The 27,125-nt window shown below is 38.7% G+C and overlaps 1 protein-coding gene across 7 annotated transcripts in view; it reads right to left on the reverse strand.

The window, feature by feature from the left end:
- ARHGEF7 (Rho guanine nucleotide exchange factor 7) overlaps window positions 1-27,125 on the reverse strand; it is a 123,275-nt gene that overhangs the window by 22,223 nt on the left and 73,927 nt on the right. For all 7 annotated transcript variants that reach the window (XM_065677911.1, XM_065677904.1, XM_065677910.1 and 4 more), the window contains 9 exons: window positions 23,941-24,063; window positions 12,542-12,680; window positions 11,606-11,665; window positions 10,466-10,612; window positions 8,925-9,011; window positions 5,414-5,492; window positions 3,126-3,265; window positions 2,238-2,462; window positions 240-333 (listed from right to left, as the gene is read on the reverse strand). In XM_065677911.1, the coding sequence (XP_065533983.1) occupies window positions 240-333; window positions 2,238-2,462; window positions 3,126-3,265; window positions 5,414-5,492; window positions 8,925-9,011; window positions 10,466-10,612; window positions 11,606-11,665; window positions 12,542-12,680; window positions 23,941-24,063 (1,094 nt within the window). The remainder of the gene's footprint in view (window positions 1-239; window positions 334-2,237; window positions 2,463-3,125; window positions 3,266-5,413; window positions 5,493-8,924; window positions 9,012-10,465; window positions 10,613-11,605; window positions 11,666-12,541; window positions 12,681-23,940; window positions 24,064-27,125) is intronic.

Genomic DNA, 27,125 nt, shown 5'->3' on the forward strand with positions numbered 1-27,125 from the left:
CAAGTATGCATCCACTTTAGTCAATAGTAAAGCTCTAGAAAGCCACTAACATCATCATGACATAAGCACCTAAAATGAATAAAACAAACCACCCTCTAGAGATACCTACCTGCTCTCCCCTGACAGGAAAGAGGAAACCATATAGCTTGCTTACATTGTACATCTAACTTTCACAGCATTTAAACTGATGTCAATTCCAGCCTTTGTATTATTTAGAGATTTGTTCAAATGTCTCTTACTTTTTCTCAGTGCAAACTCTTCATCTGACGGCTTCCGTTCTGGCTTGCGTTTTGGAAGCAGCTTTTTCATGGTTTTAGGGCTTTTACTGAGATCCTGCGCAGGGAAAATAAAAATAAGAAGAGTAGAGCTTCTTTACAATATTTCAAAAATGCAACTGCTAAGATGCATACATGAGTTACTAACTGAGAATCTTTTCAAAGAACCAAAATTCAGTTTAATATTTTTAGCACATCCGATTTGCCTGAACTGGCTGATTTCCTCTATACCCTTCCTCCAGCCATACACAAAGTCAGGTATTTTATCTGTTCTATTAACAGAAATATACAGGAAAAGCTGCTGCAAAAGCATGCAGGCTGTTTGGGAGCTAGAGCGAAGAGAAGAGGCAGGCATACATTAACGTAGGTTTTTTTACTTAACTTTTGAAGATACAACCCATTTCACTTTATACTTTGCAGTAGGTAAAAAAAGGACCTAACAAGAAAGCTTGGCAGGTAGTATACTCTTCAAAGCTAGAATCTGTAAATGTTGAGGTCTATTCTTACTAAGCTCTACAGCAAAAAATAAAAAAATAAAAATAAAAAAATAAAAAAAATACAGCAACAAATACAGCTTTTCTGCTCAAAATGTGGTCATGCTATTTTACAGGGACAATGCCAGGTCACAGGAACAAAAGGGATATACTGGTCTACCCCTTACCTTAAGGATACAAGACATCCTCTACAAAAATACAGAACAAGAAAGTAAAAAGGTGAATGAAAAGGACAGACCAAAGAAGATGAAGACAGGTTTTGAACATCATTGTAAGCTGAACACTGTAAAGGTGATTGAAATTTCACCACACGGGATAATTTATTGCCCTACACATGGAAGCATGAAAGGAATTTAACTTAGATTACAAAATGAACATACAGTACAATCAAACATAAAAACCTCTTGTAGCAACTAAGCTTAAATACTAACCTTCCAACCACAAATCACCTATCACTTTTTCCCTGCTTATGGGATTTGCAAAAGTAAAAGGAGAAAAAAAAAAGGGAGCTACAATTTCTAAGAAACTGCAATTTACATGTCTATAGACTAAAATCTGTTTGTCAACATCTCATGCTTACAGAAGAAAATGTTCTTGGGTATAAACTGCATGATTCTTTCTGGGCTCTGTTGAGTCACACTAAGTAAGTACCACGAGAACGCATGACAAAGACACTGAAACAGGTGATACCACCAAGGCACAGAGCATCCGATATTCTCCTCCTTACATATACAAAGACTTTGAACATAAAGCTACCATTTTCTTACTAGTTACAAAACCACACAAAATGTAGTGGCAAGACCAAATTAACCTACCACCACCATCTTTTTATGATTAAACCCACCACATTTTATTTCTCTTGGAACAGACTCCTATTTCATACCATACGCTAATTAGAAAATACAACAGTTTCTTAAAATGTAATCCATTTTTTCTGCCAGTAGTAACCTTAGCCATCAAATTCTGCTGAGTGAAAAAACATTTGACAGTTACCATTCTTTTTTCTTAAATATACTACAGTTACCTACTAAAAGTGACACCTAAGAGTCACCACCACAGCTGCTGATTTTATTTGAATGATTTGATACAACTCTTTGAAGCACCAAGGATCCTTATGCTAGATACTTTGCAGTGTGCTTAGCAAACAACTTACTCTACAATAAGTCTGGATTATCAACATAAAAAGTACCAAATTAAAAAATAAAATAATAAAATCTGAATTTATTAACTGAATAGAGAGTGGGAGGTCTTGGGGGAGGCAGAGGAAGCCTCTCCTAAGCAAGCCTTACTATCTTCTGAGCTGCAAGACTAAACCAGTCCATTTACCATTGTTCCAGCACTACCTGTTAAATCATCTGTATATAAACACATGCACAAAATTGTGAAATGGTGGTGTATAAGGAAAAGTGAAGCTTCCCACTGCAGACCTGCTAGAGAGTCATATTTTTTCTTGGCTGCTGCATCTCACCTCTTTATAACAAAGAGCTGCTGAAGGCCGCAATGGAGGTGCGGGCCGTAAGCAGCTCAGGCTCCAAGGCTTGGGGGTTTTTGGAGGTTCCAGTGGTCCCCAGTTTATTGTGGTATGTGGAGTCCCATGATGTGACGGATGAGGGAGAGTGTGGTATGCAGGTGTCAGTGGTATTGGCTTGCTGTCTGAGTGCTTGCTGGAGGGTGTTACTGGATGGGAAGGAAGCTGTCAACGACACAAAGGTGATGGGAAAGGAAAGAAAGCATATTATCATAATAAAGACATAATTAAGGATTGTTGAAATAATCTCACTTGCTATCTAGTGCTTTTACTTATTATAGCTGGCCTTTGAAAATTGTTACACAATTATTATTTGGAGAAGTGGAACTTAAAGAAGTTTTATTGTTTACCACTGACAGAGCATGCACTGAAGAGAACAGCTACAACCAGCCCAGCTCCAACTTCTTTCACCGCCAAGGACAGAGCTAAATTTAGATTCATTCATATCCAACAACCCAAATTAAGAACATAAAAGAAAGTACTTAAGGAAATTGTTTCTCCACAGTATGTCAAGTGCATCACCAATTAAAACCTACCATTCTAAGGATACTTAAAAGACAGCAATGTATTATTTGGTCAAAATCAAAAAAAGTACTAACAAGGAGGGTTTTTTTACCCTGTTAAAACTATTGCACCACTAAGCATTTTATTCTTTCACTCACACAATAAAAACAGAATGATCTTCTGACCCATTAAACTACACTTATTTAGTTCTTGCTACTAATGGCTAAAAAAAACGCTTTACATGGTGGTATATTTGCCAGATGACCCAATTCAGCATACACTGAATTAGCATACAGGATTCACTTCAATCCTGCTCTTTCTTACCGTGTGAGATGGCACAGAGTGAGGTTTAATGGTGGGATTCCCAACAGTTGTGACTTTGGTTTGCTTCTGCAGGTGATCCACCCATTCATGCAAATCTTGTTGGTTGTTACAAGACACTAGTATCCTTTCAATCATATTTCCTAGGTGACAGAAAACAGAAGATGAGGAAACCACAGATGAACAAGACAGTCTATCAGACATGATTATAAAGATGCTAATTTCCTAAAACATTCTATCCCCATAGTACTAAGCAAAAACTTTAACTCATGTTTTCAGTACAGCAGCACTGCACTTTCACAGGTTATGACAGGCATTTCCTCCACGTACGTGGCACATGAACAAATATAGGAGTTCTATGCTTTACCCCACCTCTAATAATCAAACACAACCCTTAAAGACAAGAAATAGATGTAGGAGACCGGCTCTTCTAATAGCCTTATGCTTCTCCATCTTCCCCCCAGGGAAGGCAGCATATACCCTAAAATGTTATTCTTGAGTCTGTAAGCTTCAACATATAAGAAGTTATAAAATATAGTTCACCCATCTTCTCTCGCAAAAAGGCACAAAGTTGGTCTGAATCTGAAAATCACGGGCAAAAATCACTTTGGAAAGCAACCTTAATCAGATTAATGTCTGCAGTTAATTCCATGTTAACCCATCACATTCCTCATCTGAGCTCAGCTTCATAGCTGTTGTCTCAAGAACATGCACCATCAGCAGCTTATTCCCCTCTCATAGCACTGACATGTGATACCACCTGCCACTGCAGAGGGTCAAAATCACTTTGCTTAAATGCAACCTGCTTGGAGGCAAAACTGATGCAGAAAATTAAAGAAGGTATGAAGCTCCACTGTGTGGACCCTGCTCCTACTCATTTAAATCACCCAAGGGTATTAGGTACATGCTGAAACAAATGACTTAACAGACAGAAATTACCCAAAGTACACACAACATAGAAACACAGAATCGTAAGATAGTTAGGGTTGGAAAGGACCTTAAGATCATCAAGTTCCAACCCCCTGCAACAGGCAGGTACACCTCACACTAAACCATGTCACCCAAGGCTCTGTCCAACCTGGACTTGAACACTGCCAGGGATGGAGCATTCACAACTTCTTTGGGCAACCTGTTTCAGTGCCTCACTCCCCTTACAGTAAAGGGCTTCTTCATTATATCCAATCTAAACTTCCCCTGTTTAAGTTTGAACCCGTTACCCCTTGTCCTGTCACTACAGTCCCTAATGAAGAGTCCCTCCCCAGCACCCCTAATAAGCCCCCTTCAGATACTGGAAGGCTGCTATGAGGTCTCCACACAGCCTTCTCTTCTCCAGGCTGAACAGCCCCAACTTTCTCAGCCTATCTTCATAGGGGGGCTGCTCCAGTCCCCTGATCATCCTTGTGGCCCTCCTCTGGACTTGTTCCAGCAGTTCCATGTCCTTTTTATGTTGAGGACACCAGAATTGTACACAGTACTCCAAGTGAGGTATCACAAGAGCAGAGTAGAGGGGCAGGATCACCTCCTTGGACCTGCTGGTCACGCTCCTTTTGATGCAGCCCAGGATACGGTTGGCTCTCTGGGCTGCGAGCACACACTGAAGCTGGCTCATGTTAAATTTCTCGTCCACCAACATCCTCAAGTCCTTCTCTGCAGGGCTGCTCTGAAGCTCTTCTCCACCCAACCTGCAGGTGTGCCTGGGATTGCTTCAACCCAGGTGTAGGACCTTGCACTTGGCATGGTCCACATCATTAGCATTAGAGATGCTAAAGGTTCCAGTACAGAGCTGGACCATTTCTAGAAGAAGGCTCTGCTTAAAGCTTTTCTCTGGAATTCCCTTTCTTCCAGTGAGTAGCATACTTTCAATTGCTTCATTGTAAAGGACATTCTCCAAGGCTACTGCCTCCGTTCATTAAAATGCAGAAATTTGGGTATGAATCCTATTGCAAAGACAGTTTCTGAACTGTTTGAGACAAGCATCAAGAAGAAGCTTTCAAGTGAGGCTCTGGGTAACTGCTTTACTTAATTAGTATAATCACAGGAGAACTGAGACTGGAAGGGGCCTCTGTAGGTCGTCCACTCCCCTGCTCAAGCAGACACCTACAGCTGGTGGCCCAGGACTGTAGCCAGAGAGCTTCTGAGTACTGTCAAGGATGGAGATCTCTCCAGGCAACCTGTGCCAGTGCTTGGTCACCCTCACAGTGAAAAAGTTTTCCCCTCTTGTTCAGACAGAATAACTGATATTTGAAATAGCATATCCTGGAGTAAGTAATAAAAATGTTTACAGTCAATACCTGATATTTCAAATGCATTTTTATGGTTTTCAGTGTCTTCTAACTTTGTGATAGTCATTCCTGTCGTTGGCAGTTTTCCCTGGAAAAAGAAAAAAGTAGTAACACTGAAGTTAAATCCAACACACACAGAAACATTATCAAGAATATCTTAACTTCATATCCGTATCTATTAACTTCAAGCTCTGAACAAAAACACACAGTAAACTGGCAGACACACACTGACGGGTTAAAAACATTTAACAATCAATACAAACACCTTGTAATGGAAGTTTTTAACTTGCTCAGCTTCTGCAAATGACACCTGTGACAGTATCAGTCTATCTGATACCTATGCAGGCTATGAAATCTATACAAATGTAATAGTGGCCACTCATCACAGCCTCGGGTTCATGAAACTGAAACCTTCAGGGTCATCCGTATTACATGATGAAAGGCAATGCTGATTCATCTTTAAGACCATTTGTTTGCAACCTGTTTGGTTAGCTCTCAAAGCAAGGTTTGTAGTACAAGTAGATTTAGAAAAGATTTCACTAAACAAATGTATCAATTATTTACTGAAGATTTATGTCTCTAATAACCCCACTACTAAATTTGCTCACAGAAGTACTCTGAGGAAATAAAACCCCAAAGCAGTAAAAACATCTTTAAATCAGTAAAGTTTCAGAAGAACATCTTATTTTGCAGAAGGTAATGTCTCATTTTAAACCCAGTCAAGCTGGGGGGTGGCGGGGAGAGAGGAGGAGAGTCCATTTTGACCGTTTACAAGCACAGAAGTATAAATATGACTCAGGATGAAAAGGCTTTACCGAAAATGCCACTTTAATACAAGTGTTTTAAGACAGATCCTACATTCGCCTGCACAAAAACACTATTCAGCACATGCTGGCAAAAGCGCAAATACTATGCACTGGGGAATTTTGGCTCAAATGGAGGGACAAGAAAACAACTTTTTCTTTTCTTTCTTTCCTAACAACTGCAGAATGGACAAAGGTTTCTTAGACACTTGAAGCTAAAAATCACTTGATATTCTGTATGCACAGGGCATGCTCAAGACCAAGATGCCAAAGAGAAAGGAAGAGTTTCTTGCAACAGCTTCTCCACTGAAGGAAACATGGTGGCATTGTGCACTACAATTCATTCTGCTTTTCCACATTTGCTGGTTCATGAATAACACAGCATACAACCACAATTAAGGAGGTGCAAAAAGCGCTGATATAGGTGGAAATGGAATACGGGGATACACTAAGCAAAAGACTGGTGACAAAGAACAAAGATCACCTGAACCACGTGGACAGAAGTAGTGCAAACCCAGCAAAACACATAAAATGGAACTGAACTTGTGAATCTTTTATATTTTCCATCTTGCAACAAACCAATGTGAAGCCCTCCCATGAAGTACGGCCTATGCCCCTTGCAATTTAGGTTTACCACTGCTAAAAGTTCTCCCCATTAGCTAGCATGGCAGGTATCAGCACTACCAACCAGAAAACATGAAGCCTGCTGGTAAATGAATATTCAGAAATACAGGGAGGGTGTAACGTAGGATGCTGCCTCCAATGGCATCATTTCCCTGGGAATGACTGAGGGAACTGCATCATCTTCTGTCCATATCCATACCCAGTTCTGAGACAAGAATCTCAGAACAGAAGTCCAGGTGGCCCACATGTGATGCAGACACAGCTCTGAGACACTGTCTCAGACACAAACAGTGATATAGTAAGTTTCACTTTGCTATGAATATGTAGCCATTAAAATTTTAGAATTTCTCTGTGTTAGGAAGAGGTTATGAGGAAATTGAGGAGTTTTGCATTCAGGAGAGGGCTGGATGACAAAAACACTAAGAAAGGGCTGTGGCAATGCTGAGTAGAAGCTTAAGACAAATGCGTAGAAAATTGCTTATTTACTGAACAGCGCTATGCTCCTAGGGGACAAGGTTGGAGAAATAAGTGATGTACAATAGAAGAGCAAAATAAAACCTGTCAGGTGGTTTCATTTCATATTGTTTGTTAACACACTAAATTTCTAGTCATTTGCCTTTAACCAGTACATAAGAATCTACCCTTCACCAGAAATTCTGGATGTGCCACTGGGAATACAGAGCTTACCTGCCTTTTCTAGCATCTTTTTCCATCAATGTTGGGTAAAACACTGGCCAAAAACTCTTCAGAGTGGCAAAGAGCTAACAAATTTGATTGTTCACTTAAATCACGTAATGCAACACTGTCTTCAATAAATCCAGTTACTACTAGTAGGTAAGACATGAATCCAAACATGAACTTTGGAACGCAATTGCTTTCAATAATGAAAAACAAACAACAAAACAACTGGCTGTGGTTGATCACATAGGAACCCCAAATGACTAAACTTCAGCATTCCTTCAAGCAGGCATATCATTACTCAGGAGAAAGAAACTGCTTGAAAGGCTGATTTACAAAAGTACTCAGAGCAGGTGAAATCTCTGGCTCCTTTTAGAACTACTGTTGCAGTTTTCCCCTTGCTTTTTGGTGTTTTGATGTGATGTCTGGAAACAACACAGCAATACTTGAACATTTATAAAGATTTTAGGAAGTTATGGACTGTTCATTTGCTTTAGCTTCACTTTTCAAGAGTCTTTGGAAATACACACCAAAATGCAAGTGTTTCTGCAAATGTGTTCTAAAGTACAAAGGAGCCAACCTGATCAGCACTGTTTCTCCTGTACTATAGCAAATGCTCTATTTCTGCAGTGGGGAAACAGGCAAAAGTATTCCGCTAGGAAACCTGGTAGAGAGCTCAAAGACTGTCTACCAGCAGTGAATGCAAGATTTGTGCAGTGAAACACCTGGTGCTAAGGACACGATGCCCACATTGCATGTATTTCAGGTGGTGTTACACTCAGCTAAGTCTAAGCTGGGCCCAGGGCTTGAATGTCGGTTCATGTATTTGATCTGCTCGCACAACTGGAGCAGATCAAGTGCACTTCTGGAGCATGCCTTCCAGTTCAGCTTCACCCAGAGTGAATCTAGTCTGTGAGCCCCAAAACAACTTCCATGCTGTGACTCAAAGATCATTAAACAGGAAAAAGAGATTAATTTCAAACATAAAACACTAATGTAGACATGCCTAAAGAAACATGACAACAGCCTGACTCACACCAAGGAAAGTTGAGTGCTGTGTAATTTTGTGAAGACTTGAGCAGCAAAGAGCAGTAACAAACCTGTACAACAGCACTGTTCCCCTATGTAGATCTAAAAAGCTACCAACGCTTCCACTCATTAGCTACTACTAAGAAGGTTAAAAAAACCCCACCCCTGCTGATAATCACAGCTGCAAAAAAATAAAACCCCATGCTTCTAGACTAGAATTTTATGAAACAGATGACCAGTTCTTATTGCAGAAATTACCTTTTATCTTTATAAATGCAGAAGTTTAACAGCCCTTGAAAGTTTCCTCTGAAATACCATTTTGAAAAACCAAAACACACCCCCTTCCCCCAAAACATTTATACACATATATACATGTATTACTTTACCTGATAGATAAACCCACTCATTCTCGGGCTGGCAGACAACATTAGCAAAATGTTAGGGAAGAGAAGAAGATACCTTTCATTCTTTTCCTTATCAAAAAAAAGAAAATGAAAACATAAATACAACATCACAAGCCCCCTCACCCCTTTTTTTGTTTTATATTATTAGAATCTACCACTAATGTTACTACTCCATAATTACTCAACAAATATTTACTTCTGGCAAAATTAACTGTCTGTAAAACTAGAAAAAAGGCAAAGACAGATACTTGATTTTCTATTTGAAAATTGATAGTAACACACACCTATGCTTCTTCCTGGAGAGTAAAGCCTCATATTTTAAAACAGAAATTTTATAGTCTGGGTGAAATACTGACCTTGTTTAATATGATAACAACTGCTTTGCCATTTTCAGCAAAACCAAAATTACACATTAGATTGGTTTCTTAACATAAATTTAGATGGATGCTGTTACAGTAATGTCAAAACCATGGTGTTTCGAATTGAAAAGATCAGACTTTTTAATTATGTCCGATTACGATCCAAAGTAGAAAAAGAATACAAAAGTAATAATGCTTATATTTACAATAAAAAGCCCTCATTACTTTGTTATGCCTTTAATTTGCTGCTTTCACTTAAGAAGTTATCCACAAACAAAAGCACAAAGGACATTTTTATGGGAGGAGAAGGTTTTCTCTTAGATCTACCACTACAAACAATGAAAGAGAGAAGCATTAAGGTATAATGTTTTAATTCTAACAAATTTAATTCTTAATTATTCGGTTACATAAACACTTTTCTCTTTCTTCATATTTACAGGCATCTTTGTTCTAAGGGAGGAAACTGACTGAATGAGGTTGCAATTCAAAAGCCCCCACCAGGTTCAAAGCTTCGTCGATTTTACAGAGGAACAACTCACAGTAAAAACATGTCTGTAATCTGTAGAATATTTCCTTTCTGGTGGCACTTGCTTTTAAGATTATTTTAACATTATTTCTGGTAGGACAGCATTTTCTTTGTGTGCTTGGATGTTTTTTTTAAAAAGATCACCCCAGACTTCAACAGCATCACCTTAAACTTTCTAATGTCTCTTCTTATTCCATTTCTCTCAAAATACCTGGCTCTCAAGCTTGTATTTCAAAATTTACTACTTGACCTAAGTGCCCAAAACAGCAAGTGTGCCTTAAGACACCTTATAATACAAACCCCATCATTACTGCTACACAAAAAGATCCTGTAACATAACTACATGTGAAAAATCCTGTTTAATTATGCACTTTGAAAATGGTCCTGCAAAATCATCTTACAATGTCTGTAACTGCTATATTTGGTTCCATTTCAGTAAATTTTACAGATGAGACCATCCATCTTCAAAGAAATTTATCCCAGGCTTTGTAATAAAAGCCTTAAATCAGAGAAAGATTGTAGTCTAGATTAGTAATTCTGAAGCATTCTGTTTACTTCTGCTGCAAAATTATTATAATTAATTTTCTTCAAAATGAAAAGCCCGAGAAGATGAGAAGGAAAGATGAGAAGGAAATTACCTCACTTCCAGCACACTGAATCATGACCTGGGACATGTAAATCACATTGCCAAGTGTTTTAATATCCTCTCCCTCCCAACAACGGATAGCTTCTGTCAGTATTTGTAATTCAAGTTCTTTCCGTTTCCGTACTTCTTGACATTGTGCCTAACAAACATAGGAAAAAACACCATCTCGATCAACTCTATCAATTTGGAGCTGGTTAAGAGTAGAAGTACCACTACAGTTGTATTTACTGCTGTGTTTGTAGTACAGAAGACAGCACCCAACTTGAAGTGTTTTCATTTAGATGACTACTACCAGTATTTCTTAAAAAAAAAAAAAAAAAAAAAAAAAAAAAGTTGTTTTGCTAACGTCAACATTTTTTTAATACACTTATTTCAATTACCATTCCAAACTCATAGCCAATAGCTCTGTTTCTCAAATTTCTCCTTTCTTTACATTTTAAATTTTTGTACTTCTAACCACAAACTGCTAGGCTCAGCAGAAAAGAGTAAACCAGCTGTCACAAATACACGACTATACATCAAAGCATCTAACTTCAGTAAAAAGAGCTACACCAACTGCACAAACTGTGTTTATAACCTTGTGTTCCTATTTTTATTAAATGCCTCCAACCTTCTCTACTAGCTGTACTCCCATTCATTTGAATTTTTCTCAGTAAGAACTGTTTTCTCTAGTTTGTAAAGCACCCAACGGAATGGGATCCCCAAACCAAAAACGAGAAAATGGTGGGTTATCACCACATGCACCTCTAACAGGAAGCACAAAACATTCAGGTTATTGTAACTGAGACTGGATTAAGTATATGCTTGCTGCAGCTCAATTACTGTAAAGAAGCACTTACTCAGGACACTAGCTATGCTAGCACTAGTAGAAAGGAAAACCAAGCACAAGTGTGAGGGAAGACCAAGAGCTAGAGAATGCTTTGCGTGGCACTTACATCAGTAGTGTATTTGCTATAACTCCCCAGCAAATGACTATCCTTAACTATCCCACAAACAGTTATCAATTTCCAGGCTTTCATACATTTCTTATATGTTTACAAAAAAGCCTCGCTGTTTCAAAGCGACAGAGGAAGATGAAATTCAAAAATATTCTACTTAAAATATATCATCATCTATTGTTTATCACTCTTACAGAAAGGTTTTTGAAGGCAGTCATGGATTTCTGAATATCTGGACGATCCGGATGATAATCCTAAAACCAATGGAGAAAAGATTTAGTTCTAGTAAAACAAAAAAGTTTTCAGACTCCTAACTAAAAACACTAAACAATTCTTTAAAAAGTTGTAGATTGATGTGCACTCTTTTCACAGCCTTTTTATTCTTACATCAAACACTGGTGGTCTTTCTTGTACTAAAAATGAAGACACACTTGTATCATTCCTACTTAGGCTTAAAATAGACCCAAGGCAGTTTTACAAGACATAGTGGATAAGAGATTTTGAAATCCTAACAGGAAAGTGATTATTTTAAAGAGTTTCGTGACAATGCTAACATACCAAGTAAACTAAATTCCTTACTGACTGGTATGTTCTGTCATCATTGACTGACAAAACAAATTGTATGACAAGACAAAGACCCATATGCTTTCTATTTCTCTCTCTCCTTCACACTCCAAAAATCTAACCTATATAATGCAAGAGTAGAAACTGTAGCTACTCAAACACCTTCCCATACTGTAAAGATAATTTTTGGACAGTGTTCAGTAGAAGCCAAAGGGACTATTCTGGTGTTTGACACACTGTGGTCCTAAGATGAGAAGCAGCACACCTTCTACAAGAGAAAGTAGCCTCAAGTATTATGCAGCAGATGCATTCATTGTCAAGTCAACCTAGACCCTAAGACTGGTCTAGTAGTGATGATTAGCTTCTCTGGCTAATTTAACTTTAAATGTTTAGCTTTTACAGAAGTTTATTGCACTAAGTTCTAAACCATTGCAGCCTATATTTCAGAAGGCTGATGGAAGAGCAAACAAACGTAATTTTGGGTCCCATCATGTTTGACATGTACCTTTAAAATAATTGCTGTCAAATCATCATTAAGCTGGAACATAAATGCTGATAAGATATACCTCCATGTGCCTTTCAAGTTCTTTGAGTAACGTGGGGTATTTATCCAGACGCATAAAAGGTTTGCTGAGGCCCGTGGTCAGTACGAGGATCCCAGGGCTGTTGGCACCTTTCACCTCCATGAATTCTCCTAGCTCCTCACTGTGTACACAAGACATTAAAGCCAATTAAGATCAAGCTACCAAAACAATTAAAATTACATTGGATTCTTCAGTCTTTCATCCATAATGAATTCTGCCAATAAAACAAGAGGCCAAATAAATAAAAAAAGCAATTCAAGCACAACTTCAGGGCTGCAATCAGTTTCTGCATTGAATACAGGTACAAAGAAATTTGTAGATTTGCGGTCCATGCAGGGAATAACAGAGATTGGATCAAACCCTCAGTTCTAGGCCATTGATGCTGAAAGACAGCTCTTAAATGCTACCCCCATGCAAGCAACAATTACAGAATAAAGCCATTTACCCCATATTATTCTAGTAAAATGACATCTGACCTTAGAGGTGGTTTACACAAGTAATACACAAGCATAAATGAGCCAATGACTTCATATTTAATTAAGCATCGATATTTTAAATGTGTCAAGCACTAAGAGAAAAACACAGAATGTTTCAGAACCTTTTTTCCCCTCCTATATTTACTTGTTTAATGACCCCACCTCACACATCCAAGGTGTTATTACAAAATGACCAAATAAGCAGCCATACAAACGGTAGCCCCATAGAAGAAATAATTACTGTGCAATCTACTCTCAAACGAGTTAGGGTTTCACTGAGGGTGTACTTGTGCAACATACTTGTTTCAACAGCAAAGCTGCTGTAAGAAATCCATGCTTTCTAAGTATCATGAATTGCTACTTCCCCAACCAGTTGCTTTTTTCATATTTGAATCATTTCCAAGAACTGGCCAAGCTCCTCAACTTTTTACATTAGCCCAGTTACAAAAGAAGTGCATCCTGGGAATTCCAGCTCACTTTGCTAACAAGAAAAAATTGGTACATCTTCTGCTTCCTTGTAAAGCAGAGGTTTCAGAGGACTGCAGTGGAGGACAAGCTCCATGGGGAAACAAAAGTGGAACAGAGCCTGAGCTGATTCCTAGGCTTCAGAAAATACAAGCTGAAGACAAACAAAAATCTAAATAAAGGAAATTCAGAAAGCCCCTTACTATAAAGATAACATCTTCTTGCATTAAAGCTGTGTCATTCTAGATGTCTGCAGATGGGTTGCTTATGTTTTGAGCCCTTGTTACAGTAATTTAACTAGATCTCAAAAAAAAAAAAAAAAAACCAAAAACCACAAAACCACCTCAACACAACAAACCACATTATTCTCGTGTGACAGTTGTGCGAATTCCACTCTAAGATATCCTGAAAGCCATTACTTCCTACTGATTAATAGTATTACTCCCCCATAAGGCAGAATTACTACTTAAAATATTTTTCCCTCCCTGGTTATTGGCATAGTTTGCTTTGTCAAAGGAAGCCTTAGCCAACTGCTAAATTCAGTACTTTTAGAAAGTGTAAAACACGTTGTCAAACATCAAACTGCAATAAGGAGCAACACTTCCATATTGTGGCCACATTAACAAAAAGAGGAAGGCAAGAACCTCCAAATCTAGGGCAGTGTGTCCCTGCAGAAGTGAAAGCAAATCCTGACCTGCTCAATTTCCCTAGGAAAAAAAGCACTAATAGGACAGTGCCATAATCCACATGCTCAATTACCAGTGAGTCATACTATAAGAGAAGCATTACATAGATTAAGACAAAACAGACCTCCCTACCTCCCCCAAGACACACACACTCCTTCACAGTTCACAACCAGTGACATTTTGATTATCAGTATAATTTGTCTAAACAGACGAAAAGAGTAAAACAAAAGTATGAATCATGACCTTCCCAACTCAATGAAAGTGCTTTACTGACAATCCCACCCAGATCTCTCCCCTCCTAGCTAAAGCTTCCCCAAGTTTACAGAAGAAAAGGCTTTTCCACACAGTTTACTCCAATAATTGTCTGCAGGTTAGTTAATTAGTATTTACACACACTAAGTTGCTTAAATACATGCAACATACTTTCTGAATTCTGTCAGGTCCAATACAACCTTATGCCACATCTTTTAGAGCACTCCACCCCCATTCTACCTGGGCCAAAGCACTCCCCAGCACACAGATTTGTGCTATTTCTGCTGTACTGAACTGCAGAGCCAAGAAAGCAGGTGAGGGAATTCCCCAATACCTGCTTTGCATTTTAAAGATGCAAAGAGCAGGGCTGCGCACACTTGAGAATGCCCACAGCCAAAAAGGCAGACTCTCCTATGTCCCTAACAAGCAACATGTATCAGTAACCCCAGGCCTCCTAAAATCAGCCCATGATGTGGTGAGGTTTTAGCCAAAATTCAAACCCATTGAGAAGTCTCTTACAGTACCTTGCATGAAAAAATTATATTAATACAACACAGAAACCCAAGTACTTTTCTAGCCTAAATTTAAATTTCAGTCGAGCCGGCCAATTCTAAATACCCACAACCCAAAAACCTACTTTGCTTTACACTTTCTTAGTCACAGCACTTACACAGCATAAAAATCACACCAACTTCAGAACTTGACAACTGTTCCTGGTGGTGCCCTAAACAAGACTAAGGATTTTGACTCATGTTTTGGGTTTACAGTGTTACCAGCTACTTGTTCATTGAGGATTTAGGCTGATTCACTGAAACAGAAAGCTGCACGTCTATAGTGTGGTGGCATGTCCTCTCCTCCTGACTCAGTTAAAAGGGAAAAAGCTGTTTCCAGTGAGGTGAGGAGGCAAATGAAGGGACAACACCCAGTTTCTACAAGAAGCTTTACCAGAGTTTACCTGTGAAAGCCCTTCTGTCAGAAGGCACTCAGCTGTTTCAAATTTCAATTCATTATGTATGTGACACTGATCACATGCACACCTCTGCTCTTGTTTCATCCATTAATTCTCCACCTAAGCATCCCCATCCATGTGAGGATCATAAAGTTAAATTACATATGGTATTTGACAAGTATCTTCATCTACTTTAAGTAAAAGATACTTGCTACGAGAACTAACAGGAAGGAAACGCTTAAAACATTTTTTACATTTTGTTTTCTTCAGCCAGGCACACAGCCCCTACTGCTTAACTTTTATCAACTCTTCAACTGCTGTTCTTCCTCGTTTCAGGCAGCACATCCATACACATATCTATGCAGCTTCTCCTTTCTCCCCAGCATAGCAGTGTGCTCCACAGGACACACCAATTGCAAATACCACATGGTGTTCAATTTACATTGCTCTGAACAGTGCTGATTTTCACCTTAAAATCACAAAGAGGCAAAACTCCCCATTCCTAATTACTGTGGCCAACTCCATGATGCTGGGTGCACACAAATGCATTATGCAAATGGTATTTGCTGAGCTATCTGGTAACACAATGCCTGTGCTTCTCTCCCTATTTTTATTTAATGCTCTAGAGTAGGAGAAACACTGGTTACTATTTCACCCACATTCACATTTCCAATTTTCATTATTATTGTTCCATTTCTTCCCAACTTCAGCATTATGAAATAGACATGCGAGAAAACAGGAAAAAAACCACCCCAAACCTCACTGCGGCCTGAATTAAAATAGACAACTTGGAAACCTGAAATAAAAACCTGAAATTATCAATTTTTGCTACCTACTCTGCAATGCCTTTAATTAAACACACATTGTGATTACACAATATTGCAGCAGTTTCAAAGCCATTCACTGCTCTTGACACAAAATACTTGTCTGTTTATCATCTTTTTTGTTAATCACAGTATAGGAACCTACAGAGCTAGTTTAAACCTCAGCAGGCTTGAAATGTACACAAAGTCCTGAAAAACAGGCTTAGTGATGGCATCATCAGGAAGCCTTTTACACAAAGCAGCATTAATAGGTGCAATTAAAACTGAATGGCATAGTTTCCATCCCAACATTCTCAAGAGGACAATGTTTTCTTTCATACACTTCTGTGCTTCCCTCTGACAAGTTTTGACATGACAGCTTGTTCAAACTCTAGGATGAACACACACACACACACACACACTCTCTCTCTTTTAATACAACAGTACCCAAAACTTTGCCTGAACAGTTCCATCATTCAAACCCCACTAGCAATCTACTCATCTTAAATCAACCTGCTACCTCTGCAGCTTCATGGACCTACGGTATCTGGCAAAATTGAATTTACTTTACCTCAAGGCTTAAAGTGCACATCCTTCATTTACTTACAAAGGAAAAACACGACACAGAACATAATGGAAAAGTTTACTTTCAATAAAATATGGGTCAGTTAAAATACTGTTTTAATATGACAACAGTTCACAACTGTTTTTTAATTAATTACAGCTTAAAAGTCAGTGTCAGTAGCTTAAGGGTGCAGCTGCTTCACCAAAGACAATAGCTCTTTCATGTCACAGTTTCTAACTGATGCCTGCAAGTACCACAATCTCCCAGGCAGTGTATGCTAAACAGAACTCTGGCCCACAGCTAGGGAGTATGCTTTTAAAAAAAAGGTATCATTTAGCTGAACAGGAAAAACCTTACAACAGTGAAATCACCAACCTAGCGTCAACTGCCTAAATAAATAGCTTTTCAGAAAAGGCAGCTGAGATTTGAATTCACTACTAGCGTCATTTTACAGAATAAAATGCAGAGAAGAATACAAAAGTGCTGTGCTGCGCCTCATTTAGCCTGAAATCTCAAGCTGAAAAATTCTCCCCGCCCCAGACTAGTTAGTTCACAGCCTAAGATATTTTAAAGGTCACCATGAGAAGTGTCTTTAAGTCTTATTAATATATTCAAATCTTTCTTAGTACAGCTGCCTCAAAAGCTGGAAGTCAGAGTAGGGGATGGAAGAAAACAAGTTCAGATGTGGCTACAGTAACAGAAGGTTAAGAAAGAGCCATTTAAACTTGAGGAAAGCAGATCCAGGAACTAAACCATACAAAATCACAACTTACACTTCTGAAGTAGGTCTTTGTTTGTAATAGACGGAGCACGAGCTATCACTGCTGAGGGGTCTGAGGACTGCACACAGGCACCGCATTTTGAGAGCGTTGTGGCACAGCGTGGCTCAGCAACCCCTCAACAGCAGCTTTTAACTTCCTAGTGCTAAACTTCCCAGACCAGCTCCTCTCCCAGGGACTGTTGCTTGGCGTATGACATCAGCCTGCACACTTACAGGCTCAGGGATGCACCGAAGTGGGGGAGGCACAAAGAGTTTCCTGACTCAAGCTGATCTGTATTCCACGCTCCAGTTACTTGAAGTAATTGTGATGTTTCAGCTCCACAGATTTTGTCCAGACTGCTAGGTCTGTGATGCAAGTGGAGAATATGCTTGGGACATGTTATCTAAGAGAACAGAAGAATCTAGCAGAATTAATGCCTGAAGAAGCAAAGATCTGTGAATAGTCTTCTTGCATCTGCAAACTGGCTCGACACTTGCCTCTTGAAAAAATTAAAAAAACAGGCATGTATTACTGATTTTTGTCTGCTTTTTCTTCAAATTAAACTGTCTTTTGGAAGCATTTTTCTTCCATTTTGTTTTAAAATAGACACGGTGTTGTTAAACTACAAAAAAAAAAACCCAACCAAAAAACTTACACCCCCTCCCCAATAATAATTATATACGTAATGCCAATTACACTGGGTCTGCATTCCCTGTACTTCTTTAGAAGAGTTTTACAACCACTTATCAGTGGGGCTTGTTAGACTTTTTCAACATGTTATCTACCCTTCAGTGAATTCTATATTCGGTTATCTTTCCTCCTGTCATTTTGGACACAGTCCACAGAATCCTAATCCTAGCTTCTTAGGAAATGAGGAAATCTCTTCAAGAAGCTTGAATGTACTCAAGAAGGAGTTCAGGGCCTTGGGGCGACTGGTTCAGAGTTCGGGAGCCGAAGTGGTGTGAATATCTTCACTGATGATCTGGATGAGGGGACCGAGTGCACCTTCAGTAAGTCTGCAGACACCAAATGCTGGGTGCTGACTGATGGAGCTGAACATGAGCCAGATTGTGCCCAGGCAGCCAAGAAGGCCAAAAGCATCCTGGACTGTATGAGAAATAATGTGGCCAGCAGGGCCAGAGCAGCTATCATCCCTCTGTACTTGGCACTGGTGAGGCTGCAACTCCAACACTGTGTTTAGTTCTGGGCCCCTCAGTACAAGAAAGACACTGAGGCGCTGAAGCAGGTCCAGAAAATGGCAACAAAGCTAGTGAAGGGTCTGGAGCACAAGTGTTATGAGGAGCAGCTGAGGAAACTGGGGTGTTTAGTCTGGAGAATGCTCAGGGGGGACCTTATCACTCTCCGCAACTACTTGGAAGGATGGAGAAAGGTGGGGGTTGGTCTCCCAAGTAACAAGTGACAGGACAAGAGGTAATGGCCTCCAGCTGCTCCAGGGGAGGTTTAGATTGGATATTAGGAACAATTTCTTCACAAAAGGGTGCTCAGGCATTGATTCAGGCTGCCCAGGGAAGTGGTGGAATCACCGTCCCTGGAAGTGTTCAGAAAACATGTAGATGAGGCCCCCAGTCACTTGGTTTATTGGTGGGACTCAGCAGTCCTGTGGTAACGGTTTGACTTGACGACCTTAAGAGTCTTCTCCAACTTAGTGGATTCTATGATTCTGTTCTACGATTCTACCTCCTCTTTACCCTTGCTGAAGTTTCTCCTTGCACTGAACCTCGTGGCTTGTGATCAATCTTCCCCCAGGAAGGTAACACGTCACATTCCTGGGGCTCCTTACTCCACTGCAATTACCCATTTCTGTACCTTCTATCCAAATGTGTTTTTTAATTTGAGGGAAATTCATTCTTTTACAGCTTAGGTTGTTCTTCCTGCTTCTTCTCTTAACAGAAGGCAAGCATAGATCTGTGATGAGAAGCACACACAATAACCAATGCTACTTTGACTAAACGCTACAACCTTGAGGCAGTACTGCTCTCACTAGCTAGCAAAATTCTCTAAAATAGCATCTATACTATACTGGATCGCCTTGGACTTGAACTGGCATCTTAAAACTATTGCATATTAAAAACAAACCTCTTACAATGGAGCCAAAAAGGCATGACTGTTACTGAATAAATTAACCACAATAAGGATCGTGTACGGTGGCACTCCAGCCACTATGAGAGAATGGAACAAGAACAAAATAAGAGGCAGTGGTGAAAACACGTAAAACACTGATTTCCACCAGAGCCACCATCCAACAGTACCTGACTAAAGCTAGTGGCTTTATACACTATTGCAAGACATGATGACAGACCTAAGGAAAAATTACTTAATTCTTCAAAATTCTTCATTTCTTACACAAAGAATTAAGAACCTAGGGAGGTTGTGAGTGCTCCATCACTGGCGGTGTTCAAGGCCAGGTTGGATGAAGCCTTGTGTTGGATGGTTTAGTGTGAGGTGTCCCTGTCCATGGCAGGGGGGTTGGAACTTGATGATCTTGAGGTCCTTTCCAACCCTAACTATTCTATGATTCTCTAATTTTATTTCTGGAAAAAAAAAAAACAAACCACGCAACAGCCCTGAAACAACTCCTGAGACACAAAGTACCTATCAAATTTCAAGACTGTATAAAATTAGAGAAGTTGAGTAAAACTCTAACACCTGGATAAAACTTACAGGGACACAACTGGAACCAAGAAAGTTTGTTACCAAATTCCATTGCAAGGGTTCATTGTTGTGATTATCAGAGGTAAACAGACCTCAAAAACATGCAGCTCTGGAACCTGATCTCCTGTATGGGCTATTTAAGGTTTTATTCCCATTTCTTCATCATATTCATTTCAACAGCTTGACTATTAATTAACTTAAGGAAATTAAAGATGATAGCGGCTTTGAAGACCTGAACATGAAAATCTCTCATTAAGAAATAATTAATCCCTTTCAGCCTTGACTGTATTTCTATAAATATGCATATATATATATGAACATATATGTGCATACCCCTTATTTTGTTCTAACTGAATATGAGCCCCCATTTGCTGCTACATATGATCAAGAAGCAAATGATAAAGAGAAAGAGGAAACACAGACTGACATTCATACTGAATGGCATTTAAAAAATGGCATTTTAAAAAGGGGGGGGAAACAGGGAGGTGAAAGACAGCCACATTCCAAATGAATGCTCTTTTTAAATCTCCAGCCCCATTCCAAGTACTGCTATTTAGAAACAACTTCATAAAAATGCTGTTCAAAGACACTTTTGATTAGAAGTCCAAAATAAATCGAATATTGTCCTGTTTTATTTGTACATATGCATACAGAGTCTTTACCCTGCTCAAAGAACATGCTTGATACCTCAGAAAATTACATATGAAAGCCTCATACATGAGATATTCCATCAAATGAGATGACTGCTTACAATTCTGATGTTACAGTGATCCAACTGCTTAAAGAAAGAATAAAGTTAATGCTTGAGAATTATAGCCTATTTAAGTTGTTTTTAGTAAGTGACAATAAAACAATAAAAAAACAAAACTAGTATATTTTCTAGAATAAAAACCTAAAGTATTGGTAAAGTTTCTGGAGTTTTACCTAGAGTAGTTACCTAGGAGATGTTTCGGCAGTTTTTTGTTGGTATGGTTCCCACAAAAGCAAGTGAACTTAAACCACAGAAAATACTATTTTTGTGATACAGGACTGACATAAAATTACTTGCTAGGGTTTTTTGTAGAAGGCTTTCAGAAGCACAGCTAATGCACGTGTTCAGTTTATGAAGTACATAGAGTTCATAGAAAAAAATAATCTGCTGTAGACAGTAAGAATTTATGTACCAAATCAAACTCCTGCAGACTGTTCCTTTTTCCTCTCTAAAACACTACTGAATAGCACAGCTGTTACAAACATGATAATTCAAATCCAAAAATTCAGCTAACACCCTTTTCTCTGCCATATTTTTGCTGCTTTTAAAGCACACATAATGCTTTTGGACCCTCTACTAAAACTATATCACAAAACTAGCCAACTAATCACCACTGTTTCTAAAAAGTTTTAGACCTCAGTCTCATGTCCAAATATTCCAGTTTATTATCTAGTATTAACTGCAGTGTAGTTGTTTCATTATTACTACAATCGTGACTATCCTTAAATCTCATAGTAATTTTTACATTAAGGTTTATGAGGGATGCTTTTACACACTAAAACCATCTTAGTTAAATAGACAAGAACAGACAAGTTCACAGTATTTTCCTTTTCTTCAAGCCTTCAATCAATTTGTTACTTGCTTCTTTTCCTCTACCTTTAAAACAGTGTAGTTAAAAGCTTTCTGGCCTTCTGAAAGAAAAAGGTTCAGAACTGCTTAAAGCCACCTTCTGATTTCTTCATGGCAGAGGTCTCAGGCAAAATTTTTAAGTCAAGCCACTTGCTACCTATAGCAAACCTACTCAACAAAAATGGAGGACTTAGAATACTAAACCGGAGGTAATAAAACAAACAAACAAACAAACAAGTAACACATGACTCTGTTGACTCATGCCTGCAACACAACAGCGTTAAACAGAAAGCTGTTTATCATAACTTTCTCCCCTGAGCAATCTCTTACAAACAGTACAATTGCTTTGAACCTACTTCTACATCCCAATCACTTAACTGCTCTATGACACTTACACTGACTCCACCAGGATTTGATATAGAGTTGACTTTATAGGCCAGAAACTGAACTTTTCTTAGGAAAACCTTTGTGCAAAGCAACACAGAAGAAATGCTTCTCTTCTCCATTTGCAGAACTAACAGCTTTCCTTCCTCACATTTCTATCACTGTTTTCTCAGGCATGTCTATGGAAAACACTGTGTGTTTTCCAAGAGTTCTGAAAGTAGGATAATCCTTTACAAGTATGTTCAAACCTTATGAAAATGTAGATGATCACTTTGCTGTCGCTTGCCATGTTCTATCTATAGATTAAATCCCAGACCTCTATACGGAAAGAGTAACAAGGCACGAACAAACAAAAAAAAAAAACTAAGACTATGAGTATTAAAAAACCCACAGGTGTGGATCACCCATACTGAAGAGCATGGTACTAGAAACAGTCCATCTGATAGAAAACAAACACTAAGGAGCTTCGTCACGGGATTTAAACTTATTTTGTCTTGTTGAACTGCAATGACGAAAACCCCTAACTTCTGTCTGCCTACTTTGCAATGTGAATTCGTAGCTTTGGTTTTTCAAGTTGAGGCTGGAACATAGTTACACATCTTACTAACATATGTGATAGTTCATAGTATCTGGTAGCTAGAAGGTTTTTTTTTTTTATTTACAGTATTATGAGTACAGCTCACAAACAGGCCATGTAGTGTTCCTGTTAAAACAAAATTCGAGTTCTTCGAAGCTGACAGTATAGAAAACAAATCAATTATGCTTCTTTTTGTCAAGGGAGTTTTAAGAATATTTAGAGTGTCTTTACTTTGGTCCATCATAACATCATAAACACCCCCCTCTTCTCCCCCCTAAAAAAACCCTAAACCCAAACAAAACCACCACCAACAACAAAAAAAAAAAAAAAACTAAAACAAAACAAGCAAACAAAACCCAAAAGAACAGACAAACAAAACAACAACAACAACAAAGGAGAGAGCTTGTGGAGCAAAAAGAACACATCTTGACAGAACTATGTCTAACCTTCCAGAGAAGGTCATGGCTCTGTCCTGCACCACAAGCACAAGCAAGCATAAATAGCTCCAAACTACCAACTGCTTCAGCACATGCTCATCAGGAGAATACACTGCAAAAGTTCGTGAAAGCAGACTACTTTAATTAAATTCTGGCCTCACTCTTCCCTCAACATGATACAGGGCATCTTCTATGAAAATTCAAGGTCTGCCCAAAGCTGAACTACCTACACCACGTTAACTCAGCATTCTACTTCTTACACACAGGAAACACTAATTCTGTAAACTTGGAAAGCTCAAGCTCTCTTCTTATCACCCAAAACTAAAGCTAAGGATACAGCATGATAAAGTTAGGTACATACAAACATAAAGGCTTTTACAGGTCTACAGTTACCATTTACAGTTAAAATTCACCAACTGTCCCAAAAGCCTACTAGTAATCAGATCAATTATGCCAGAATTTCACAAGTTTGTTTTGATCTTGACTTTTACAAAGACGACAATCACTACCGTTCGCTTTACATACCCAAAGTCCAGCATGCATTCTTTAAATGAGAAAGTTCCCCCGAATAGTTAATAACACACTGCCAAAAGTGACAAGCTGGTCCTGATCATGTGGAACAGCTTTGTGTTGTTGAGGCTTTTGTCTCTACCATATCAAATGCATATCAAAAGATATCACAGGCTTAATAACACAAGTGTCTTTTATGTAGTTTTTCTGTATCAGACTTAAAGGACTGCAAGGTAAACGTACCTGTGTTCTGTGAGAACATTTACTGCTGATGGATGGTTGGCACAGTATGCAAGGTATAAGCTTTTCATTTGTGGCATCAAATTTAGAAAACATCCTCCAACCCTCTGCTGAGCTTCAGGCAACCTAAAAAGAGAACAATAAACAAGAGATCACTGGAATACCAACCAGAAACAGAGATAAATTAAAGCCTGGAAAACAATTTATACTGAGGGGAGGGTGAATGGTTTTTGTTTGGTTGCTACATTTTGTTGGGTTTTTTCATAAAATCAACAAAGAGATTTCCATGGCCACAGACCAGCAACCAACACCTTTGTCTTCCTTTACAGCTTCAACCCTGTAACTGTCAGGCCTGATCATACAACCACAGTACAGGCAGAATATGGTACATACCTATAAAAAGGTCATTCAGAATTTATTCCCCCCCCCAAGAATTAGTAGTAACTAGCACCTTCTTTAGGATTTTGATTTTCAGTCAATATATGTGCTACAACAGTTTTCTACCTACTTATATATGCCATACCGAATCTTCAGAGCAGTACTTCAGCACTTACAAACAAAAATTGATGGGAGTAGCAACAGAATTCACTCCCTCTATATCAGCAGAGATTATAGGCTTAAAATATTCATTAAGATGATCTAAGTACTGTATTAAGCTCTGATGGCACAAATACAAGCCGGTCACAGTGCAGTAGCAGGCTGTTTTTACACAATTGTCACTCATCTTGCTTTTTAAGAACCAAAGCACTTTTATGTTGGTTTGTAACGAGGGCAAGAGTGCTGCTTACCACCATTAGTACAAAAATACTTTCTATAACACTTGCTTTCTTCATCTTTCATGACTGAATGCAATACATATGCTAAGCAGCAAATGAAGATTTCACAATTGTGCTCAAAAGTGCTTATTTTGTCTAGCATAAAATCATGCTTCAAAAATAGCCACCTCAGTGACTCTGGCAAAAAAAGATGACCTGGCAAAGAGAAATAGTATTTAGAAGAAAAGCTTACTTTCCACACAGTCTTGATGAACCTAATCAATTTCAACCAGGTGTGACAGAGGAATTTACACATATTTGTTCATATAAATAAAGGAGAACAGGTCATGAAGAAAGTCAGTATGAATATACACAGTGTATTTTCAAAGGCTTTTAGCAGAAGCTGTCATCTCAAATTGCATAAGTTTATACTCCAGAAAATATCTGGAGTATAAATATCTAACAACTTGCTGCATGATACCAGCTTAGAACTGGTACAATCAGCAGAAAGCAAATGTCTAACTTCTGACTGCATCTGTGTGAGCAGGGAAAAAAGAGAAAAAGCAAAATTCAACTCTTCCAGTCCCATTGTAAGTTATCTCCTTAAGCTGCATACTTCAGATGCAAATAAAAGCACACTCTCATAATTTCTCCAAATCTAAAATTTCACGTTAAACACAAACTGATGGAAGATGCGTATGCTCTAACCAGCCACACTTCCTTACTGATACTGTATCATCATTCTCAGAACCACTCACAAATATTCATATGAGATTGCTTCCTATGTGACAAAGGATAAATTGGACAAGTGAATAATATCATAAGGGTGTCAGAAGGGATGAAATTCCTGTTATTTTCTAGAGAAACTCCCACTTGAAAGGCTAAGCTTCTTCAGTAGTAGACTGTATAGTCAACAGCCAATTGCAAAACTCACGCTTAAGTTAACTGTAAAATGGGACACTAAGTTTCCATCAGTCCTAGACCACAAGCTTGTTCCTTGCACCTTGTCTAAACTTACTGTGTAACATGGGCAAGATGAAATGTTTCAGTTTCTCTGTAAGTTTCCTTCCCTCGAATAAAGACTGTATATCCTAAACATGTGGAGTCTTTGCTTCTTTGCAAGACTAGACAAACAATGAATTTTTGTTGTTATCTATTTAATGACTCTTAAACTCAGTATTTCACACTGATCTAAAGCTAGGCAAGTTCTCAGGAAGTACTCAATAAGCATACTGTTGGCACAAAGTATTTCTTAGCAATATTAGTTCTCCCTAGAAGACTATTTTTTTTTACTTTAAATATTTTCTGTAGTTGTCCTGAACAGGTACACAACGTTTCTAAGCACGAATATTTAATATATTCCCTCTGAAACAGTGAGGGATGCTCCAGTGAACTTCCATAGAAAAGAACCATACAGCTTTCCACAACAGCCACTCCTCCAAGCAGGGAATGTTCCCATCCTGCTCAGCCATCTTGTCCCACTCCTTAGGTTTGCTCATAGTAGTTAAAATTTCAAGTTCATCCCAAGAAATACTCCCCTAAATTTAAGAAACAGGAAGTCTGTCTCCTACTAAGCTGTCAGGGCTTCTGTATGGTGTGGGAAGACCTACCCAATATAAAGTCAAAACTGACTGTACAGTGTTCAAAAAGTGAGGTAGGGGAAACACACTCCCTTATTTGAAAACAGCATTCACTACAGACACCAAGATAAATGACAGCTGAATCCCCAGCTAGCACATCATGTCATATACACTCTGATCACACTGCCAGCACGCCTTACATTAAAGGCTAGGGCCCATATTTTATTGTTGGCATCTTCATTTCTTTCAAGAAAAATTAAGATTTTGGTATCAGTGGAGTGACTGCTTTTACAGGTATTTAGACGAAAACAAGGGGCATTCCCCAGTATACTGAGGGAACGCTATTCTTACAACCTCCCAAGCAGCATTCCCTGCCTAGCAGCTGGCCCCTTTTAATAAATCAAAGCATAAGCTAATAATACATTCTTCCAAGTAATGGATGCAGCAAAAGTCTCAAACTCTGAAGACATACTCAAGGCATATAAAACAGTATTAAATACTAACAAGGCCCCAGTAGAAGTTGCTGAAAACTGTTAAATTCCCTTTTCACACTGCTGTGTTGGGGTGGGAGGGAGTGAATTATGGCTGTTCTCTCCAAGCAGACATCTGTGTGTTCTCAGTCTGCTGTTCTTTTAGCAGAATGAAAGACTGACATTATTCTCATTATTGCATCTTCATACTGCACATTCTTTGTTGAATTAAGATAATTAACAGACTTTACGATGGGGCGACAACTCATCCCCTTTGACTTTTGTAATCCATGCATTATTTTCAAGTGTTCTACTATTTTTAGAGTAACAATAAATAAGTTATCTCTATTTCCTTTAACTGCTGGAAAAAATAATTTAATGCC

Source organism: Lathamus discolor, chromosome 4 (genome assembly GCF_037157495.1).
Source record: "Lathamus discolor isolate bLatDis1 chromosome 4, bLatDis1.hap1, whole genome shotgun sequence".
Classification (NCBI taxonomy): domain Eukaryota; kingdom Metazoa; phylum Chordata; class Aves; order Psittaciformes; family Psittacidae; genus Lathamus; species Lathamus discolor.